The sequence below is a fragment of the Haliotis asinina genome, chromosome 8, assembly GCF_037392515.1.
Source record: "Haliotis asinina isolate JCU_RB_2024 chromosome 8, JCU_Hal_asi_v2, whole genome shotgun sequence".
Classification (NCBI taxonomy): domain Eukaryota; kingdom Metazoa; phylum Mollusca; class Gastropoda; order Lepetellida; family Haliotidae; genus Haliotis; species Haliotis asinina.
This window is the reverse complement of record NC_090287.1, coordinates 53,187,273-53,207,591: the sequence shown is the minus strand read 5'-3', so window position 1 is coordinate 53,207,591 and position 20,319 is coordinate 53,187,273. Positions and strand designations below refer to the sequence as shown.

Genomic DNA, 20,319 nt, shown 5'->3' with positions numbered 1-20,319 from the left:
AATCACCCTAAACAATATTTTCATATGATATACAGTCAAACCCTGTTGTGTGGAAATCGTCAGGACCAGTTCGACCTAAACGAGTGTTTAACACATCAGTCAGCATAGAAATAATGATTGATGAAAGATGGGTTTGACTCAACCCATTCGTCTCAACCGGGTTCGAGACATTGGGGTCCTACTGTACAAACACAACAATGTCATAATATCACAAAATATATTCCACTAAACTGACCAGTGTAAATCCAGGATGGTTCTCCTATTATCTGTCTGATTATTGACCCAGTACTCCTCAGACAAACACGGTGTTGTCTCAGTCTGATAAAGCAGGCCTACTAATGCCCGAAATGATGCTACCACAAACAGCAAATGCTCACTGACCAGCAATCATAATAAACCGAATTAGATAGGATCCTCCATTGAATGAAGTGTGTCTAGAGGGCATTGATCTGTCTAGATGATGTCAAGAAAGTGTCTCGATAAACAGATCAATGGCTGTCCTGCCCTGGTGTTATAGAATTGAACCTACTAATCATCGATTTCATCACCTAATCAACTGATGAGATCACAGTCATTACATCATACATGACATGGAGTGACTTGTGGCTGTCAAGTATCTCTGAAGATCATGGTAGTGGTCATAAAGCCATGGACAAAATTCATACAGCTCACTTCGCATCCAAGGTCTAGATTTTCAAAGCTCTTTTAGCACTGAGACAGTCGCATTGCTCTTATGACAATCTTAGCACTAAGAGAGCTTCGAAACTCTAGGCCCAGGTCTAAACTGAACTGAAATCATCTGTTTGAGTTGACTGATCTACCTCTTTTGGTGCGCATCTCCTGAAAAATTTCAAGCTTTCAACCTGAGCTGCTATAACAGCCTCCTAAGATTATGAAGATCATAGCAGTTACTTCCCTAAGAAATTACTGACTGAATTGCCTTCATAAAATAAACATGTTCAAGGTGCCATTTTGCTATTTATATAGAACTTGCACTCTTAGCAATGGCTGGTGCAGGTTAGCTAGAGTCACAGGTGCCACTCAGCGCAGGCTACAATAAATCTTCAAGCATCTTGTAGCTGTTTATAGGTGTTTTATTTGGGCAGTAAGTAACTGCAAGTAATATATCTCGTTCGTCACGACTTGTTACAAGCATTAACATTTGTGTACTCATAATTAGTAATATCATATCTTTGTGGTTTATAAAAGTTAAGGCTAAACTGAAACAATCATTAGTCATTTACCATCAAGAGGGCAGACTCTGTTGAATGTATCTGACCCTGAGGACTTGTTATAAAAATTGCCTTAAAAACAAAACAAAAAAAAAAAACAAAAAAAGAAAAAAAAAAACCAAAACGCACAATGGTGTTCCCCAAACTGAAGCAGGCTCTGCAGGACTGAAATACTGTCTCATGGAAAACAAAAACAAGCCGGTTCAGAAAAACAATGATCTAACATGTCTCCAAAACATCAAAACCTAACAAACCCTCACCTGTAGCAGGTTCAGCAACAAGTGGACTTGCTGAACTGCCCAGTCTGAGTACCAGACTGCCGAGTTCATGTAGCGCACACACCAACACATGCTGGCTGGCAGTGAGGTCTGTACCTTGGGACTTCCCTTCAGCTGCGTCTATGGTAGCTTCACCTGAGCACAGAATTGAAGGTTTCCTTAGTTTGTTATAACTGCAAACACTCTGAAAGCATATCTTTAAAGAGCATCTAGAAGTGGAAAAGAAAGATTTATGGGTGTGAGCTTCTTTATTGTGAATAACATGTTTCAGAATATGCACATGCCCACTCATCAGGCAAATACTCCCTACCACTGACCTGGTGAAGGAGCAAGCATACACTCCAAAACATCATGTTATTCACAACGAAGAAGTTGACATCCATAAATGTTGCTTTTCTTATACAGAGAGCTACTTAGATGTGGTTGGACATGTTCCCCATCACTCAATTCTTAAATCTGAAGTGTAATGAAAAATGGATTCCAGCCATACCACAGTCACCCGTAAGTTACCAAGTCTGACCCCATAACATTGACACCAATGACACAGATTCCATAAGATCACAAACTGCTTTAACATATCATTATCTAAGTTCATTATAAACATGGGAACTGTTTCTTTACGAAAATCCTCACTGGAAGAATCATTTATAAAGGAGTGAGTGAGTTTAGTTTTATGCCGCACTTTGCAATATTCCAGCTATATTGTGGCGGTTGGTAAATAATCAAGTCTGGACCAGACAGTCCAGTGATTAACAGCATGAACATTGGTCTGAACAATTGTGAACCAATGACATGAGTCAACCAAGTCAGCAAAACCTGACAACCCGGTCCCGATAGTCGCCTCTTACAACAAGCACTGGTTCCTGAAGCTAATATCCTATCCCAGACCTTCATGGGTTCACTTACAAAGGAAGTTCAAGAGTCAAGAGAACATTATGATTAAACCATACATGTGATCGTGCTTTCTATGACAAATCATCACTAACTGCATTCTTACCAACTGAGTTCATTTGTTTGATGATGATCTGACATATTTCTTTGGCCGCGGCAATCTGTGCCTTTTCTCCCAGCATACCCCCAATGGCAGAGCGGATTATGAAGAGGACACACTTTCTGGCATATACAGCGTCTACGTGAGATGGAGTGGCTCTTGGGTTGGCAACAACCTCCAGGATATGATTCAGGAACACGGAGATGTTCCTCTCCAACCACAGGCCGCCCATGCACTTGATGAATTCCACGTATGCCTGCAAATATATTGACAACAGGGTAACAGGCTTGTGTTTTTTTGTTAATTGTTAAATGCAACACTCTGCAATATTCCAGGTATATAGTGCAGTCTGTAAATAACAGTCTGGACCAGACAGTCCTGTGATCAACATTATGAGCATCGATCTGTACAACTTGGATGCATCAACCAAGTCAGCCAAACTCCAATCACAAAGCACTAAGGTGATCTTAAGCCACTCCGGGAACGTTAGTGTAATGTTTAAGAATCGGAATATATTGCTGAAAGTAGAACACATCTTAAACTCAAACCAAGCTCACACATTCAGCTTATTGAAAGCAGAACTCAGAATTTGTTTGAAATGAAGAGACTAGGGCCTCCTTTCTCATTAGCCTATATATCTTGGTAGGGCAGACTAGTGATTGACAGCATGAAAACAGGGTACACTAACAGGGTACCATGTGACACAGCTGTTAACACACACAATCCAACAAGTGATCACCGTGGCTGTTGTAACGTAATGCTGTAGAAAACACAAACATTAAAAACAAATAATGGATGAAGTGGCAAAAATGCCTTACAATAGATGTCCTATGACAGACCAAAGCAGAGTTTGATTCTTAGTCATACGCAAAGAAAACAGAAGATACTCTATCCCAGAGACCTCATTCTTTGAAAGAAAGAAAATCAGCACTTCAACCAGCTCCTTCAAGTTTCAAACATCACAAGGCTTTTGTGTTTTTGAACACCATGTTAACACATCTTGGCCTGAAAATGTCAAGTATATTTACAAGGAAGAGAGAAATCTCACTAAGCCTGTCCCTATCAGATGTGATTACATAACGACGATATTTCACAACAATGCAAATAGCTAAATGACAACTCTAATAATATCTTGGAGCAACTGCCACTAACTGTAAACTGATCGCTGTGGGAATACTCAACTGCAAACAAACACTTCCAATATGGCTGTTGACACCAGCTTATTTCATTCAGGCCAGGCATTTTTACACTGGTTATCCTTGGTACAACTACTTCCATATGTCCATAGAAACATGAAGCTGCACTGTACACAAAGGTCTGTCTCCTCAACCCAAGGAAACAAAATAAACAGGAGTCCAACTCGAGCTTAGAATGACTAGTCAAGACTGCTTCAGCTCCTAATTTAATTAATAGTTATTGCATGTTTTTGGATATTACCGTACTTATTTTAGATCTATTTTCATAGATTAGAGAAGTGTTCTGAAGTGACTCAAACAGTGCAAAGTTCCAGTCAACTAAAATAAAAGTCATAATAAAGTTTGGTATATTAGGTAAATTTGACTCAACTCATGAACTTTTCACATCCTTTACTTCTGGTGACATTAGTGAATCAAGACAAATCTTATGGATTCCATGGCTTCAACATGAAGGAGTATAATGACAAGCACTTGCCAGTGTGTGAAAGAAATTACAGTCAACTGGTACTTCTAGTACATGTTAAGTGTGGATTAAGTTTAATTAATATATATTCAACAAGACCATATCAAAGGTTTATCCAGTAAAATTTAATTAAGAAAAGGTCATAGATGATTAAAATGCAGCTAAGTTTCACTTTTGCAAAAATATTTCATGTTTGGAGAATCATCAGTGACACGACATATGCTAATTTTAAAACTATTTGTTTTTCAGTCCTGTTAATAGTTCTTCTATACATTGATAACTAATATTGATAACTGATATTCATTTTATCTTTAGTAACCAATTTTCAGCCTCTATGATTTATTTTGACAGGCAGCTGTACTGGTAGTGTAATGTCATAGGTTTACATGCAAAATTAATGTCAGTATATCTAAACATAGAATCTCATGATGAAAGGTTAACTTAAAACTGAATTTAGTAATTGATGCAAAAATAACTAGCTACCATTTTAACATAACTGACTTGTGGAGTTGACATCAGTGCAGTAGGAAGTGGATGGCAGAGTTCAACCTTAACAACATATGTAATAACATAAATCACTGCAACTTCTCTATTCTCAGTTCTACGGTTAGTTTGATGTCAACTCTGCAGCAGGTAATTTTGCTAACTGTTGAAAAAAAAAATGTCTAACCTTGTTGACAGGGACAATGCTCATGCATGCTTACTGGTGTTGCGTTTGTTGTGTTGCACCTAATCCAGCAATATTCCAGCTATGAAGCATCATTCTGTAATTAATCGTGTATAGACCAGACAATCCAGTGATCGACAACATGAGCATCAATCTACACAGCTGAGATATGATGACATGTCCTGGTCACAAGAAGAATGGGATGCTGAAGACCAATTCTTAGTGATGCTGACAGTTCTGATATATTTAATGATTTATGATATGTTCTATACATGGTTGCTGACACTTAAATAAAATGGTTATCTTAATGATACAATAATGTCTCTGTTTTTCACATATATTAGACTAGAACAGAAAATAACTGACATCCCCTGAGTATAGGCTGAAATTTAGACCCAGAAATAAAGAACACTTCTACTTCTGTTACATCGTATATTCATTGTCATTCGATTTCTTAAATACTATCTGACATGATCTATTTAATCTTATCCCATCTCATCATTTTGTCTTTTTGTGTTTAGTAAAACACATTTATTTTATCTTTCAATCATTTAATTGTCATTTCCTGTCATAAATACAGATCATAAATACAGACTGGATAAAGATTTATCCTATCTATGTGATTAATTACTACCATCAATTTAAAAAAAAAAAAACAGGAACGAGATATGTATCATCCGAACATCCACACAGAAGCAATAACAGACACATCACTGTTACATTAAACAAATCCCACTGGCTTCATAATCCTCCCCTCCCCCTTTTATCAGCCTCAGGTCAAGCACCTGCCAAGATGACCTGCAAAGCCCTCTTGTATCTATCCATCATCAGTTTGATGAGCTGGATGTGTTATGCCAACCTACTCCACCTTCTCAAAATGCTCCAATTGACCCTTGGCCTTTCTACATGACCGAATCATATGGCCATCAGCTGCCACCGGTTCATCAATGTCCTATTTCTATCACCACCAATCTTCCACAATCTCTGTCAGTACTACACATCTCTCATTGTAAATAACACCTCACACTTGAGGTTTGTGTCTTATAGCACTCCAGGGAATACTGTCACATCAGCATCAACACTGGTGCCTTACTCTGTACATTCATACAGCAATCATCAGCCTATAGTACAATGTATTGCATGATCACTGTACAGCATTAAAATACATTATTACTAAGTGTCAGGTATGTCAGAGGTTAGCTGAAAAACGGTTTCTGAATTCTGGTGTTGACGAGAAACATCACAGTATATTTCAGTTTTAATCTTACACAGGTTCCTGTTTACATTCATTTTCCTTATTTCGCATTTGTAAAATTATTTGTTTTGGGTTAGACATGCACTTCATAACTGATACGGGTGGTCAGTTAGCCAAGTGCAGGGATGGCAACAGGTGAAAGTGATTTCACCTGAAAATCAGCTGAGGAACCGAGCTGCAGAAGACCCGAGTTCGATTCCCTCAAGCACTATGTATGAAGCCCAATTCTGGTGTCGCCTGCCATGTTATAGATGGAGTATTGCTACCAGTCCAATGTGGCTTATACAACTAACACAAAGGTGACAACTGCAGCCTGTACATCCTACCTTCTTGATTCTTATAACAAGCATGACTCTAATCCCCTGAGTTACAAAGGTGGCCTGAACATTCATGAAAACACATTTGCTTGCATTCAATTCTATCAAAGCCAGTTTCTGTTTCCACCCCCACACAATCCAGACTTGTGCACAAGCTGGAACAATTTCCTAGTTGGCATGAGGAAATTCTTTCCTATCAAATAAGTAAACGTTGTACAGGGGACAAAGGCGCATGTGTGAGTCATTCCACCAAGATGGCTGATAATATCACACCATATGAATCACCAACACATAAGGACAATTTTTATGAAAGACAGCTATTTATATACATTTACAGACCATTAATGTCCCCAGACTACACACCCACAGTGAGTAAGGTCCATGGAAAAGTTTAAAAAGAAATAAATCCCAAGAGAGAGAAAGCTTTGTCTCTTATGGCTTGCACTGAGTCAACATAAACAGTATAAAAACAATGCACTGAAAAATATCGGGGACATCTGACTGCACATAGTCAGTTCTGAACCACACAATTAACTGATATTGCTGTCAAGGAATGTTGCTACAATCGACAAGTAAAAGTGAAGATCCCGTACAAATTGGTCTCAAGCAACCCATGGTTGTTGAAAGAGGTGACTAATGGGATTGTGTGGTCAGGGTCACTGACTTGGTTGACACATGTCATCAAATCGAAATTGTGTAGATTGATGATCAAGATATTGATCACTGGACTGTCTGGACCAACCAACCAAAACCACAATCCACAAAGCTGTTGAGTGTGAACATCTGATCTGTTAAGTCAGTCCCTACAATAAGCAGGTATCTGGACTGCTTCAAGCCAAAAATCACAATGAAATTCTGATTTATATTTACAAAGTCATCACACGTATAGTGAGTGAGTGAATATTGTTTTACACTGCATTTAGCAATAGTCCAGCAATATCACTTTGGGGAACACCAGAAATGGGCTTCACACATAGTACCATATGGGGGAATCGAACCCAAGCCATCATGACAAGCTAAAGCTTTAACCACTAGACTATTCATGTTCCCTGATTGAGAAAACTATCACATATATAAGATGATGTGCTGGAGCAGTACTGTGCTCCAACAATGGCTCAAGAAGCATTCCTCACATGTTACTTATAGTATATTAACTGTTTTCATCAATCAGTATGATAAGGGTCTGTTTGACCATAATATTTACTTGTTTTCAGACAAAACAAATATAAATTGCAAATGCAACATTTATATATATTTCTAATTCTGATAACGTAATGTCACCAGTTGTGCCCTTTATTCTAAACAAACAGTCAAAAGGGAGATGCCCAAACTTGGCAAGGAGAGCGTTAAGTCATTAAGCATATTCCTTGCACAAACAAACAATGTTTGTACAGTTTGTGCATGGCATCCTGCAGTAGCCATCAAGGTGGCAAGCACCCAACAACAGGAGCAGTTGTTCCTTCTAACATGCTTCCATGATGAAATATAAACACTGCAGGTGGTTCATCGTTTGCACGACTCAAACACCAGTCGGTGGAATTCAAGTAACGATCTACATGAATCTACAAAACTTGATGATCAAGTCCGAAGGGGACAATTAAATTTCCAAGCATTCCAGACGATTCTAACATGCATAAAACATAAACTGGTGGAATGGAATTCTGCTTGTATGTGGGTATAGTTTCCGGAACAAATGCATTCTAATTTACTTAAATATTCTTTGTTGACAGTAATCTCTCAAATCAGTCTCACCCAAGCCGAAAGTGTTTAATAAATATTTATATTATTTCTTAAGTGAGAAACTGTTGATTCATAAATATATCGGATCCATCAAGATCAACCTTCACTCATGTGAAAACAAATAAATCATTTTCTTGTCAATTGTCAGCAAATTTCTGTAAATAGTAACACCTTAAGCGTAAATCCATATCAGAGTGAAAGCAACACTTTGACCTTTCATTCAAAGCAATATTTGATGTGCCATGTTTGTTATGTATACTGAACAGCAAAATAAATGCAACACTGTTTCATGCTTACTTTTGAGTCTTCATTTTTTGAAAACTTGTATTTTTTTAGTTGTTCAGTATATATTTTCATTTCTGTCCAGGCCATACCACAAAACAGCACTTAAAGTGGCATCAGTGCCATTTTCATATCATGACCAATTTTTTTTCTTCTACAAAATATTTTGTAAACCAAACGAAACCATCAGCATGAGCCTCCCCAAGTGGGAGTATACATGTGGTACCCCCTCATCACAGTATGGCTGTGGACATGTGGTTCTCGTATCAGCTGCCAGTACATAAGTATTGAATTACACCAGGTAATACGGGGTTTTGGGGGGGCCCTATATCTACCATTAGTGGTATAATGATAGATGAAAAATTATAACTCATGAAAAATTACTTCCTTGTTCATTTTTGTTTGTACAAGATGAATAAAACCATTTCAGTAAGTTGAAACATTCCCAAAATTAAACTCAGTAACAGCAAACTTTTTCAGTCTGGAGAGATGCTGTTTGATTCATTACTGCCATATTTCTACAAAGTGAGTGAGTAAATTGAGTTTAATGCTGCTTGAACCAGTTTCAGCTGTATCAGTGTTTGCCTAGTGTTGAAAAACACAACTTCGGTGTAGCTTAGCTGCAAGTAATAGATATGACTTATATCAAAGTTGATGAAAATTACCTCAGTGAGTGAGAGAGTTCTGATTTATCTTGCTTTTAACGATATCTCAATGGGGAACACCTAAATCAGGCATCATACATTGTACGAATGTGAAATTAACCTCAGTAATTCAACGATATGACACTGTATCAGAATACATTTATTTAAACACATGGATCATATGGTTATCTGCATCAATCTGGTGATCTCTCATCCAATGGAAAACCTAATTATATGTAAACTTCAGATCAAATAATTATCAGTGGATATCAAATTTCAGCACGTGACCACTGAACCATCTGGGATCTCCCTGCCACAACACAACATCTCCAAAGCCACCCAGTGTATCATCACCCCTGTTTTTCTGCTCCCAAAGCCAGCTTAACAAGTTGTAGACAAGCATCCAACACAGTTGGCCATCATCCAACAATAGGCATCCAGCCATGAACGTTGACTCGACAACCATGAACCTAATAAAGCAAACTGATATATTTATTGGAAGGTACTACACACCTTTCCCTTGTATCCATACATAATAAACACAGTAGTACACACCTCCTGGAAACACAAACCAGGCATTATATGGTAATTAGGTCTGGGATTTCTTCATAACACTACACATGCTGCTAATATATTGTGGTTATTCCTCTGTATCACATACATGTAGCCTGCTCTGTTCCTGTCTAGAGATAACTGGATTTATCGGTTACGAGAATGTTATTCTACATAACCATGAAATGCCTAACATTTATTTCAGACAGAACAACATCTATAACAAGCAACAGCCTTATGTCAGTGTGTAAAAAGTGATGTACGAATATTGTCAATTACATCTTCAGTCATTGTTTACAAACATTAATACATAAGAGCCTACAAGGAAGTGGTTTGTGATAGTGCCATAATGAGAAACTGTTGTAGGAAAGTAGCGTAAACATACTTTGCATGTCTAGCTTTGTTTATTTACCTTCTGACATTAACACCGATATATTTATCAATTCATCCACTTCCAAATTTCAAGGGTACAATAACTGTCTTTATGAGAGCATAAGCCTTGGTGTATCAGAAAATGGATACAATGATGTACACCATGAGTGCAGTTTAATGTATTTTGTGTTCTTGCACAAGGTAACGAAGCTTAACCATCCCAGCAGGACAACAACAAGCAGGACGGTGTTTCATAAACACTGCATTAAGGTAAGCACAGCCCCGAAATGCAGACTTACATGCGTGACTCCAACACGTATCTCCCTGTTTACATTGCCAGTTCCCTTGATCATCTCCCCAGCAGTAGACCCCTTCAGGAAGCCAATCCCCCCTCGAAGAAAACCTGCAGCTAGTATGTTCAGCACATCCATTAACTTTACTGATCTCCCTCTCACTGGAACAGAAAAATTATGTTTTAGAGCATGTCATTAAGAAGTTCTGACCCTAAACAGGGTACATATACATATCTACACACATAAGTGAGTTGGACATACTGGTAATACAAAATGGTGAATATGCTTAACCAGCCGGGCTATATCCTATGCTAGATGCTGTTCGCCAAAATGGTTTAAATACATAAACATATAACCTAAAGTGATTCTGATAATGTCTATTTAGCAAGATTCCAGCTATCCCATGGCAGAGGATGCGAACAATGGCCGTCACACATTGTACCATGTGGGGATGAAACCCAGACTCTAAATGTGACAAGCCAGCATTTTAACCACTAGGCTACCCTACTGTCATGTATTGCTTAGGGCTGCCTTATTGCTGGAATATTGCTGAGTGTGGCATAAAATATAACTCACTTACAGTATTGCTTAGAGAAGTATGGAAGCATTCCTTTCTCACTACAAGTTATCACTGAAGAAACTGCGATCATTCAGCATTTAAGTTTTGGTGTTATTTGTGTAGAGCAATAAACTGCAACAGTAAGACTTCTTGTATGTCAGGATGCATGGGCTACCTTGTGGTTGTCGAGGGGCTTGTGCTGTGGCCATCAGGTTGCCAAGGAGCTTTGCAACAGCACAGCGGGTGTCATAGTTGGAGCCATCCAGAGCTCGGAAACAAAGGGAGGCCACTGTTTCCAGCTCATTGGTGTACATGAAGGGAGCCTCATTGACCAGCTGATACATGCACTGAAACAGAAAACAAATGAATAAATTCAGGGTTAGAATTTGTTGTGGAATCTGATACATAGCCAACATTTTTATTTCAGGTTAATTTCAGAATAAGTAAAAAAAGATATCTGTCCTCAATGAATGTAAATAATTTCATGTGTGAGTGTGTATTGATATGGCATGTGAACTTTGCAGATTGTTTGTTGGTAAACACAATCCTCAATACAAATGTGGTCTGTAAATAACTGAGCCTGGACTCAATAATCCTGTGATCTAAGATCAATAGCATTGATCTACTCAGTTGAGATGACTCAATGTCACACAATCAACTGAGTCACACCAAAATCTTGCCTTGGTATATGGTGTTAGCAAATCAAGAGTGAGGGGGTGAATTTAGTTTTACACCTCACTCAGCAATATTCCAGCTATATGGCGGTGGTCTGTAAATAATCAAGCCTGGACCAGACAATCCAGAGATCAACAACATGAGCATCGATCTGCGTAATTGGGAACTGATGACATGTGTCAACCAAGTCAGCGAGCCTGACCACTCGATCCTGTTAGTCGCTTCTTACAACAAGCATAGTTCCCTTATATGGCAAGCATGGGTTGCTGAAGGCCTATTCTACCCCGGGACCTTCAAGGGTCAACAAATGAAGAACCATTCTCAGGACAAATCAGGGATTTAAACCCTGGGTCAGCAGACCCTGCTTCAATTACACTGTGCATATACTACTCAAAAGAATTTAAGGACTATCTGATTTTTCACATTAACTGTAGTAGTATGGAAACCTGGACAGTGATATAAATTCACATGTTCGTTTTGAAATAATTATGGATAATTATTCTGGTTTGGAATATTCCTGGAAATATTGCTTTAAGAATATAATTTAGTTCTGAGCTATTTGAAAACATTTCATGAACGCCTACTTCCTTTGTGGACACATGCACTTCAGTCTGACATATCTAGGAAATGAAACCATGTACACCAGGAATGTGTATACATAATGGCCGCACCAGACTGGGCTGATTCACCCAACCACATGTTTGTATGTGTGCAGACTATAAATACACATACAGGAAGACTCCACGATAAATAAACATCATTTCATCACAGTTACAAGCACAGCACATTCCACGTTTCAGTAACAATGTTGGAGTGGAAGGGGCAAAGTGACTCCTGACGATCAGTTGCAACACAAATACACTATGGTAGCTCCAGAGGAATCAGATAAGGCTGATCTAATTAATATCACCAACTACATCAATGCCAAGAAATATATACTCAGGTTGTAGATGTTGTGAGGAAGTAGTTTATGTCTTGCTGAGCTAGGTGGGGAAAGAATAAGAAATATAGATCAGTATATCATCTTGGCTCAGTCACACTGCTGTGATCGGTGGAGATGTATGTACACAAGATGCTTCTATTTAGTACCTTTACTCAGCTTTCATGTAGCCAGAAACTTATCTCTAAGTTTCTTTTACATATTTGATTGCATTAGAAACAAAAAGCTCAAGTTAAATTTAGAAGAGGTCTAGTACGATGGGCATAAGAAACTGTTAAAAATCGCAACATGCATCCTTTAGGACTATCACATCACACTAAGGGCTTGATGGAAGGGAAAATTATGTGTTTCAGACTGTAGACAAATTAACCTTCAATGTAATGGTTTTATCTGCCTTAAAATATGCTCTATCACAAAATACAATATATACACCATTTGTCAAATTCTTAATACAAGTAATCCAGAGTTTCACATGCCCATTACTTATGCAAACTGAGGCAAAAGCCAAAGCAAAAGTTTCAATTTCACAACGGAATTCAACAAGACCTGCACCAATAAATGCCAGTGGGAATCTAAGCCTTCTAGATGGCCTTTTCAGCAAAGATAATACCCGAAAAATCCAAGATCACAAACATTCCATGTGTCTTGTCTGCAGGAACCTAAGTTAGCCACCCATCATGTTGTTTAAAGAAAGTTAAAAGCAAGCTGCATATCCTGTCTATGAGCTATATTTCACCTAATTGTATGTTATTGAAATTTTTATGCAGTATTTTCCACGACCACCATAAGTTTGTGTTTCTTTTCTTTTCAGATCGAATGCAAACTACTTACCAACCTCTAACTCGGCAAGGTTGTTTCTGACACTTTGTTGAAACATACAATTCAACATTTTCACTTGGTATAATTGTTTATTATTTCCCCTTTCAACCGGTCTTATGGTGTCTTATCCACCAATCTTATCTAGCTGTGTCAGCAATTCAACACTGAAGACAACAAACCCTCTCGCCCAATTTAGCAACCTGTAGCTTCCAACAGGAAACACTTGCTGAGAAATACCAGCTGGAAATCTTAGCCCAACAATCTTGTGTTCTCATCTCATACTCTTCTGGATCTGCTCACTTTCATCTCATTCTCCTTGTCCTCCATAGCGACACTGAGTCAGATGGAGAATACCATTACCATAGAAAAATCTTCCAAGATTGGTGAATATCTATTCACTGAATGGACCCATGAAGGTCTGGGACAGAAAAGGCCTTAAGCAACCCATGCTTGCCATATAAGGCAACTATGCTTGTCTTAAGAGGTGACTAATGAGATGGGGTGGTCAGTCTGGCTGACTTGGTTGACACAATTTATCAGTTCCCAACTGAGCAGATCGATGCTCATGTTGTTGATCAATGGACTGTCTGGTCCAGACTCGATTATTTACAGAACGCTGCCATACAGGTGGAACATTGCTGAGTGTGGCATAAAACAAAACTCACTCACTTACTCACTGAACGACACTGTGCCTTTGAAGTTGAAATGTATGATTTACCATAGAAACGGTTCTAGAGGACAGGTATGTGAGATATTGCCCCACCTGATGGAGCGCAATGCAACTCATCACTGGAGAACATCAGGTGTGCAGTGCATATCTTCTATAATTAGTAACATGAACACACTGCACCTCTTGTAACTAGATGCAGATATCAATAGAAGCACAAAGGGGGAGTTTTGAGGATGGTTTTTTCACTGTCTCTATCTGTTAGCCTTGCTCTAAGGCTATACTGAATACCGAGCCCAAGGATGTATAGTAATTGTAAGGATGCAAATCAAGATATGTGGATGCTTCTAAGGGCAATATGTTATTTGTATTTTTGTAGAAAATATCATTTAAACTATTCATTTTAAACTTAGAGACTTGTGCAGGTCTACTAGTCTGTCTGTTTGTCTGATTTCATTAACGTTTTAGAAGTAAAAAATGTGATAATTGTATTAACTGCTGACACATAGGCGTTAGCTAAAGTGCAATGAATATTTTCATTTTGTGTGGATTTATTTCAGAAGAGGAACCCATCTTTCTCAAAAGTCAGGATCAAATTAATTAGGACTGGTAGACTGTTCAATCTGGTTTGGTATGAACAACTCTTGGTTCAGCATGTATTATTTAGAAAGTGACTCTTCCTAGCATTATTGGTAGTCATTGGCAATACCAGTGTGATCACCTTCTGGGACAAGAAACGACAAACAGACTCATCCTGATTAAGATCGCTTAAAAAAATAGGAAGTATTTTTGAAGGCTGGTGATCATTGGCTGGTGAGTTAGTTGCATGGTTTGGATGACTGTGAGCAAGTGAGCAAACTTAAAAGCAGTGTGGGATCTATTTAGACGAACACCTAGTCTCTGAAATGAACATACTTTATAGAAAGAAAAGTTCTTTGTCAAAAATATACACTATAACAAGTGTTCACCACTATTGTGGCAATGTCTCCCGCTGCTTAAGAAGACTAATATTTATACCATATTCACTACTTTTTCAATTTTCGGTGATGCACAAGATGTGTACAATGATGTAATGCATAAAATGAAAGACATTTGTTGCACAATGTTTTATGAGATATTGCCTTAACATGAGCTTGAAAACCAAATAAAGTGTCGTGGTCACATTGAAAATAAGATAAAAATCCACTGATGTCTGTATAATCCCCCAGTGTTGGCTGTCATCAAATTTAAAGAGAATGGGTACAACACTGCATGAGATTTCAAAGTGGTCAAAGAGTCGGGTGACCTTGATGAAAAAAAAGGTCAAGATCAACCTAATAGGCTAGTGTCTACCTAATGCCCCAATGTACGCTGTCACCAAATTTGAAGACATTGGGTGCGACAGATTATGAGATATTGTGTTAACAAAAGTTTGAAAATAAAGGCAAAGGGTCGTGGTGACCTTGAAAATAAGATCAAGGTCAACAAAATCAAATGGTATCTCTGCAATCCGGAAATGTAGGCTATCATCAAATTTGAAGACACTGAGTACAACAGTTCACGAGATATCACATTAAGAAGAGTTTGAAGACTGGTAAAGAATTGTAGTGACCTTGAAAATAAGGTCAAGGTCACCCAGTATCTGTGTAATCCCCCAATGTAGACTGTCACCAAATCTGAACACATTTGGTACCACAGTTCACGAGATATCCAGTTAACAAGAATAGGGACATCCGGACAGAGAGATGCCTTGCAGCGGGGACAATGAAAAGAAGCCCAGAGACTTTCTTCACTTTAAGAAGCTGTGGAAATCCAGACTTGAGTGTGCTTTCTTGGATATATTTGCAGCAGGGTCTGTACAACAGACAAGGGCCTATTCTGCATGTAGCAATACTTTACCAGGGGATACCTAAAATAACTTTCAAATACAAAAACCGATGTGGAAAATAAAAAAAAGATCAGAGGAATGAAAATCCAACGGTTTATCCAAAAAGTTTACTCGCTGTTGGAAGGGATACAAAGAGCAGATTTAGACAGCGACTGTTCATCTCTCCTCTTCAAAGTAAAACATGAATAACACATGACACTTCTGCCAAACAAGTGGTTGTTATTTCTGGATGAAAAATGTTGATATATAATTGGTTCAGCAAAAACACTTCAGTGAAACGTGACTCGAGAAATAACAAACGCATAATCTGTCCTTTCAATTCTTCAATTCATCCTATCTGTATCTTCATGCCTTCTCTGTCAGAAACAAATACACATCTCCACAAAACTCCAACCATCCACACAATATGACAACTACTTCCTGCTAACGAATCTGCATCTTTGGATTGTGTCCAGATGCAACAAAACAGGCTCTCTAAACTTACATCTGATCTTGAAACATCTGAACACAGATGTGTGTTGGCCAACATCAACACCAATCTCGTCAGGGATGTAAACAGTAGAATATAAGCTCCTGGACCGTAAGGTGATACAGGTATTATTGGTTATGTCCTCCACACAAAGTAGCATCATGTACAGAAATAGCACAGACTGAGTAATTTACAAAACTTTATATCCAGAATTTCACTGTCAATGGGTTCTAAATTGCACCCATCTGGGAATCAAACCCAAGCATGCATGTAACAAGTTATAACTTTAACAATTAGACTACTCTTTGTCCCGTTTTGATATTAGAAATATCAGTGTGTTTAGTTTTATGCCACTTTTAGCAATATTCCAGCAATATCACAACAAGGGTTAGTTTGTTGCTTAACACCGTACTCAGCAAAATTCCAGCTACATGTAAGTGTCTGCAAATAATTGAGTCTGGACCAGACAATCTGGTGATCAAGAGAATGAGCATAGATCTATGTAACTAGGATACAAAGTCATGTGTAAACTATGTCAGCAAGCATAACCACTTGATCCTGTTACTTGTCCCTTTTGATAAGCATCTCACAGGGAAGGCCACCAGAAACAATTTTCACATATTGTACCCATGTTGGGAATCAAACCTGGTCTTCTGCGTGACTAGCAATCACATTGGTATGAAGAGGTGACATCAATTACATTTTTTTTATTCAACAGAGTGTCAAAATGACCGAAAAGTAGCCGAAATATCACAGTTACTATGTGACAGGAATATCTACACTGTTGCATCAGTAAAAGGATTACTGCTGTATCATTCACAGCAGGCCATGGAACACACATGGAAGCATGAAGTTGACAAAACAGTGATCAAAGGTGTCAGCAACTTTGTATATCACAGACTGGTCTCAGCTGAGCATGAGCTGATCAAACTCCACTACCATTGTAACCACCATGCCTCCAGATTCACTGCTTGTTGCAAGCCTAATATCACAGGAATAGCCAAATGATAATTGCCTACAGCTATCTTGATATTATGATACAGTTCTTATCAACCTATAGTACACTCACCATACCTTGTTACAACCAACAGTTTTGTGTCTTGGGTGGTATCTCATGCTTGTTGAGATCTGGATTGGATTGATACAAAGTGTGCACTGGCTCACTGTGTACCATCATATTCATGATTAGGGCTCTAAAACTCAGCTTCATTCTAACATATTTCATTTATGTGGTACAGTTCAGATCTGTGACTAAATGACTTAGTGACAGTTAACTCAGAAATGTCCTTAGTCTTCGGGGACGTTGTAGTAGTCTTGGACACATCACCATAAACACAGCTGGAATGCTGTTTACTACAACACCCAACACTCACTCACTCACTCACTCACTCACTCACTCACTCACTCACTCACTCACTCACTCACCCACCCACCCACCCACCCACCCACCCACATCCCTCCTGGTGAGTCTGGACAACATGCCATGACACTGCTGGGAAGCCACTGACATCAATGTTCTTCCCTCTACATCCCCAACACATGGCACATGCCATCTCTCTAAAGATACAGTATTCCGACTGTAATAATATCTTGTGTACATGCATGGTTATGGCTATTTCTGCAGCAGGTGATGGAAATTATGGACACTGTTTCAGGATCGGTATCTGAACAAAATCCAGCATGTGGCCATGTTGAACAATCAGGTATTCCATTGGTAACAATGTGTGATGTATGGTCGAGACTCTGAAGGACTCATTACAACAGGTGGTTTCAGTGATAACAGTGTCAATATGTGAACAAATATGAGAATTTAAATGCTCATATGATACCTCATTCATGCTGGGAAAGATAGCAGTTGTTGTATATCCTACTTCAGTTACCTCCCTTATCTTTAAAGGCGACATTCTGACATAATCAGACAACATAACTCTCTTAATTGGCAGGTGGACTGATTAACATTCCAGTAATACAACCTACAAGTGGTTGTGCAGAAAGCAGAGAGAGTTTATCTTGTCCATGTCCTAAGCTTGAAAAATCAACAGAATTCCTGCATCAGTGCCCAAGTTTATTCCTAATCATTTTGCAAACACTCAATGACCCAAGTTCAGTTAGTGAATGTATCACAAAGATGGATTCTTAAAATGAAGACATTCTGTACTTCAAGACATTTAAACTACACTCAACATGGCAGATGGGTGCAGTGTAAATGCATTATCAGATGACTCTAAAGAGGTTACACCAAAGCTTATCACCTGCAATGAACAAGGCTCCTTCCTTGCTAATAAAACTTAGCTAAATTCCTCAGTTACTGACTTGACTGATAAGTGTCTGTCTGCCATCTCTTCTTCAAAATGGAAGAAAACATGACAATTCTGATGATCTCAAAATTTCACAACTGATATTTTGAAACAACATAATTGGTAAAGAGAGGCAGGATTAAGCAGAACTAAACTGCCTGTGATTTTACCAAATTGGTTGATCATGAAATATGTTGTTGATTATGTTTCTTTCTTAAATCTCCCCAGCCAAGTTGCACTTCACTAAATGGACAAGGGGCTAAAGTCAAAAACAGAGTCACCAACAGATGTCATTTCAGTTGCACTTCAGTTAGTATTAAAGTTCACATATCATGAAACAAACAGATGAAAAGAGTAGCATGAAAGAAGCAACTTTAGATCTACTTTTAGCAGGTACTGACAACAAACAATCATCTTAGAACACACATCCTGACACCATGTTCATAAAATCTTATTTTCTTTCATCAAAGAACTTTGAGCTTTATTTCGTAAAAATGGTTTGATTTGTTGTAATGGAAGAATTCAAATTAAATTTTCAGTGAAAGATCAATCAGGTTTCTGAATGGAACCCAATTCAACTGGCAATAGTCTCTTTCAGTCCGTCTGCTCTGCAAGCAGAAGACATAAATACCAACTAAATCAACCCTAATGACACCATCGAGAGGACCAGACTAGTTCTGCAACAATGTAATTAATAATGGCCTCTCATTGGTTTGTTCACTCATCCAGGTATTGGTAGAATCGCAACAGCTCACAATATTTTACCTCGACACCCAGAACCTGATCAATTGAGATGGAATCAATAAGAACAACTTCCGTTCATCATCACTCCATCTGAAACAACCAAACTTTCTGCCAAAACTGGCCATAAAATTCTGTCTGCTTGATCACAATCCCATGTTTTATCACCACTAGAGCAGCTTAGCGAGTTAAGTTGTTTTTCAGCTGAAGCCTGATCAATAATCGCAATTTTGTCTTTCATCAGTCAGAATCTCAAAGTTCCGATTTACATCACACATCAACAGTGATGAGACTGATATGGGCTGAAAGTTTCACATTTTATTACTTGTGTGGTTAGTCAACTGGAGAGAAAAAAATCAATTACAGGTGCGAAATGATCCAACAGAAAAAACATGAGCACTGCAAGAAATTGTGAAATAACCTTAACATCTGTCAATGTGAATAACAAAATATTGTCTAAATGTTTAAGTATCACAATAGATTTAACAGTTTACCCTTCCATTAGCGTTTGTGCTGTCATATTGATTTGGGACATGGTTTTTAGCATTCATTAATGGCAGAGCTCATCTGGAAGTTAAAAATGTATTTACTTTTTCCAGGCCAAACAATTTCTAAAAATTTAAATGACTTCATAAAAAAATATACAAATGAAATGGTGGTAACTCTCTCAGTTGTCTGGTAGCAATTTTATTTTTGTCAAGCAAGAAAGGAAACTCAGAAAACATAAGTTATGCAAAGTCTCATTTTGCAGCCTCTTTTCTCAAAACAAATTTGGTGAGTGAATCATAGCAGCCTTAGCAGGCAGCCACGCTCTGACTCAGACAATGCAACCATTGTATAAGACACGTATCGCCCTCTCACTCAGACAGACTGCCATTACATAATGCTTTGTACTTCTCAAACACTCTCTGACCAAAAGCATGCCGCCAAAGAGCTCCAAAAGAATTTGGAAGTCAACACTTTCAGACATTTATGTTTACAAGCTGATCCATCTTTCTACATG

General features: G+C 38.3%; 1 protein-coding gene across 3 annotated transcripts in view; it reads right to left on the bottom strand.

Moving 5' to 3' along the window:
• Positions 1-20,319, bottom strand: part of LOC137293392 (HEAT repeat-containing protein 5B-like) — a 118,590-nt gene that overhangs the window by 23,745 nt on the left and 74,526 nt on the right. For all 3 annotated transcript variants that reach the window (XM_067823905.1, XM_067823907.1, XM_067823906.1), the window contains exons 6-9: positions 11,017-11,188; positions 10,289-10,443; positions 2,508-2,757; positions 1,493-1,645 (exon numbers count right to left, since the gene is read on the bottom strand). In XM_067823905.1, the coding sequence (XP_067680006.1) occupies positions 1,493-1,645; positions 2,508-2,757; positions 10,289-10,443; positions 11,017-11,188 (730 nt within the window). The remainder of the gene's footprint in view (positions 1-1,492; positions 1,646-2,507; positions 2,758-10,288; positions 10,444-11,016; positions 11,189-20,319) is intronic.